At 44.7% G+C, this 4185-nt stretch overlaps 1 protein-coding gene across 1 annotated transcript; it reads right to left on the minus strand.

Annotated features, from left to right (window-relative positions):
- Nucleotides 1-318: 318 nt before the first annotated feature.
- Nucleotides 319-2472, minus strand: lrrn1 (leucine rich repeat neuronal 1; the record flags this gene model as incomplete). The annotated part of the gene is made up of 1 exon (XM_080495747.1): nucleotides 319-2472. The coding sequence occupies one exon, from the start codon at nucleotides 2470-2472 to the stop codon at nucleotides 319-321; it is 2154 nt and encodes a 717-aa protein (XP_080351873.1).
- Nucleotides 2473-4185: the final 1713 nt, after the last annotated feature.

Consider the following 4185-nt stretch of genomic DNA (forward strand, 5'->3'; position numbering starts at 1 on the left):
TAATCCGCCTCAATGCTCATGCTGTGTTCATCAAAACGATTACTCAAAGTAAAGCACAGTGACTACCAAATCCAGGAAGCTAAAGAAAGCTGCCGCACTGTGTCAAAAATGGGCAAGAGGTAAAAAGGCAGTATGCTAAACGAGAGGTCTTAAATTGTTGCTTCATTGCTTGCTTCAGTCTGAGAGAACCAAAAAACTCCAGAAAGAAATGTGAAAGGAAACGAAAGTTTAGTTCACTCGGGTGGCCATGAAGCAAATATGTAAATTTGTGCTCCTGAGACAAAGGTGTCTCTGTGTTTCCTTCTAGAAAAGCTGCTCTCACCACATGTAATAGCTGCGTGTGGTGTCCACCTGGCTGGGTTTGGTCTCAGATGAGCCTTCCTTCTCCTTCTCACTGTCTGCCTCCCACAGGTTGATAAGGGGAGGGTACAGCTCATTGAGAGGTATAGAAGAGGTTTTCTGCATATACTTTTTTAGGGAATGGTGATAGTTTTTCCTCTTCCACCTCTTGGCGATGTACATGCCGAGGGAGGCCATGCTTATGATTGCAAACATGGTTCCCATGACTGCTGCCAGAGCAGTGTTGGTCCCTTGATCGGATATTTCCACGGCAAAGGTCGCCTGCTTTGTCGTCACGTTAACGCAAGACTTTTGCGTCTGTTCGTGGATGCTGGAGACGGTGAGGCACACCTCATACTCAGTGGCTGGTTGTAAATGTGTAAGATTGTACTCGTGGACATCCACGGGCACCCTGGCAGTGTACGTAATGTGAGGGTTGTCTATTTTCATTGTTGCGGATGACCACTTGAGGTTAGAAGTCATTACATTGGAGTTTATTTTCCAGGAGACAAGGATGGAGTGAGACTCTGTCTGTTTGACGTAGATCTTCATGAGCTGTGTGCTGTCGAGCAGAGTGCCATTCACTCGTATGGCTGTCACTCTCGTGTCGGCTCCCTCTGAGTTTTGAGCCACACAGGTGTATCTGCCAGAGTCTTCCACTTGGATACGAGAGATTCGCAGCGTCCCTTCATTGCTGAGGCTGTACTTGTCAGATAAGGTGTCGATCATTACCTTGTTCCCCATCGGTGTCACCCAATAGATGTCAGGCTCAGGCTGGGACATAGCTCTGCAGTCCAGATCCACGGTCATGCCAATGTCTAGATTCAGGTGGCTGGGGAAGGTGTCATGAGCAATCATTGGCAAGCACTGGCTTATTAAGTTATTATGGAATACCTCCCGTACATGCATACCTCTAACCTCGGCTGGCATAGCACAGAACATGGATAGAGGTTCCATGAAGCGAACAGTGGTTCTGTTGGAACTCATCCACTGAATGACGCAGTCACAGCACAGAGGGTTACTGTGGATACTGATTTCACGCAAATTCGGGAGAGCATCCACTGTGGACTGGTACAGGGCATTAAGAGCATTGTTGTTCAGCATGAGACTTTCTAAAGCTGGCACATCACGAAAAGCTTGACGATTGATGAAAGAAAACTTGGGGTTGTTTGTAGCCTCCAACTTAGTGAGCTCAGGAAGGTTGTCCAAAGCATAACGTTCAATGGAAGCCAACTCTCCCATGTTGTTTATACCTAGCTCCTTCAGTCTCAGCATGTTCTTGAAATCTCCTTCCTGAATCTTGTGCACTGGGTTTTTGTTCAAATCCAAGAACTTAAGGTTGGGCAGTTTCTGCAGAGCTCTCTGAGGAACTCGTACCAACTTGTTGTCATAGAAAGAGAGACTCTCAAGATTGTCAAGCCCCACTAAGGCATTTGCAGGAATGTCTGTCAAATCCATTCCAGCCAAAACCAGACTTCTCAGGTTGTTCAGTGGCTTGAAATTAAAGTCCATTATTCCAACAACAGGGTTTTCCCCGATCATGAGGATCTCTAGATTGGGTGTAGATTCAAACCACTGGCTGTTGATGGTGTTCAGCTTGTTGGAATTGAGGTGAAGCCTGAGCAGGTTGTGGAGCCCAGCAAAGGCATTGGCAGAGATGAAGTTGATTTGATTGTGATTAATGTAGAGCTCCTGCAGGTTGCTGAGGTCCTGCAGACAGTAATCGGGCATCTCTGTGATCTGGTTCTCCTCCAGATGGAGCGTTGTGAGCTGGGACATGTTGGTGAGGCCAACATCTCGAATGCTGCTAAAGTTATTCTGGGACAAATCCAGCTCAGTCAGGTTGAAGAGCTGCTCAAGCTCTTCACCTGTCCTGGCAATGTAGTTACTCTGTAAGAGGAGAACCTGAGTGTCACTGGAAAGGTTCCCTGGAATGCGTGTTAAGCGAAGGTCATTGCAGTCCACCGTGATGGCTTCTCTGTAGGTGGACTGAGGGGTGAACCAGGGCCGGATCTCGCACACACACAACTGGGGACAGTCATTGCTCTGGACGAAAGACAATCCTATTGGCAACAGGATCAGGCAAGCGAACGCCTGGTTCAGAAGTGGGCAGCCCAACCTCCGTCTAGCCATGCTGGAAAGGGACAGGAGGATGGTCCAATGACTTTGGGAAAGGATGCGTTACACTCATCAACCAGGCTTTCCACTGATCACCTCCTTCAGTCCATGGAACAATGGTCAGGATCGGGAGTTGAGGTGCAGGGGGTGTTTTGACAGCACAGGTGTCACAGGATTATCTGTAGAAGAAAGATATAGAATATACATGTCATGAATACAATTTAAATCCCAATATTGTAACACAAAGGTGAACAGTCATTGCAGTTGTTTTGTTCAGTCACAACACTATTATGGCTCTGGGGATGATGGTCAGTCAACTCGCCTGTCATTGGTCCCCTCCTCTGATCCATATTCAAATGCCAACCATTGAATAGGATTTCATTATTATTACAAATTATTTTGTTTCTCAGAACAATAAACTGACTTTTTGGTCATTTTAAATGTATTTTGAACACTTGTATGTACTCCATGCCAAAGCAGGCATCACCTGCAATTTCATTTCACTCATATAATGACAGATAAAGCATTCTTCTTCTTCTTCTCCTTCATTTTTGAAGTAATGTGGATGTTTTTTGCCTTCAATAGAAAAACTTTGTACACTGTTGGCCAGGAGAAGCCACATGTGTAACAAGTGTAGTTGTTCTCTTGTCCTTCTACTGCACTTGACTGGCAGCTTTTATTCATAATTATCAGTAATTAGGGAGAGGTACTTGATGAAGTAGCTCCTTCTATACTCGCTTCATCTCGCTTGCAGTCACAGTAAGAGAATCAGATTCAGACGTCATCATATCAGATGTCAGATTCCAGCGAACATTGTGTAATAAAATAGATCGATCACAGGGCAAACACAGAGAGTCACACAATAACACATATATAATTGGATATACTGTAGTATCAAGTAAAAAAAAAAACGTATATGCACTTTTGCGCTATGAAGAGGAAACTTCACAGGCCCACGCAGGCACAGGGAGAACATGCAAACTCACTGAAACAGCCCAAACCTCACAAATTCACATCCCATTCAAAATAACTGTATACTTTTAGTTTTCATATAACGTCGCCATAAGGTTTTAAGGTTTTATAGGCTTATAACAATACAACCTTGTCTTCAGTCCATACGAACGTCCGCGTACCCGCCACTGTTAATGTTTCAAGCGTATTGTTCCCTGCGTGCATGTGTGTGGTTTCATTGTGAAAACAAACACCCACGAGTTGCTCAGCATGAAAACTACGTAATTTTCAATGTTTGACGTTTTTTTAAACAAAGCCTTGTTTTCAAAATGCTGCTGTATAGATGTGAGACGTTTCCGAAACAAAATCATAAAAACTGCTATGCTTTTTCACTTGAAATGTGTAAATGGGACTATTGCCATTTGTGGAAATGTCTATACTGTTTCAAATTGTCAAATCGTACAGAGCGGTTCAGTCAAATTTGTCCTTCGCATCGAGCCCGTCCCTATGGAGCGGTGGTAAGCCACTGCGCAGTACCCAGGGAGCTTTCAGGGGTAAAGGGCCTTGTTCAGGGACATACAGTCGTGACCTGTAGGCAGCCAGCTGTGAACCCTGATCATGTGGTCACAAACCCACCTGTGGGTTATGTGGAATAAAAACGTCATTATTATGTGTGTCACTCTGATTGATCACCAACGACCTACAAATGCTCATATCTGGAAGTCGGCAGAAGCCACTTTATGATATAATGGTGCACACACCTGCTAATCATTACTA

This window comes from Blennius ocellaris, assembly GCF_963422515.1.
Source record: "Blennius ocellaris genome assembly, chromosome: 4".
In the NCBI taxonomy this organism is placed as follows: Eukaryota; Metazoa; Chordata; class Actinopteri; order Blenniiformes; family Blenniidae; genus Blennius; species Blennius ocellaris.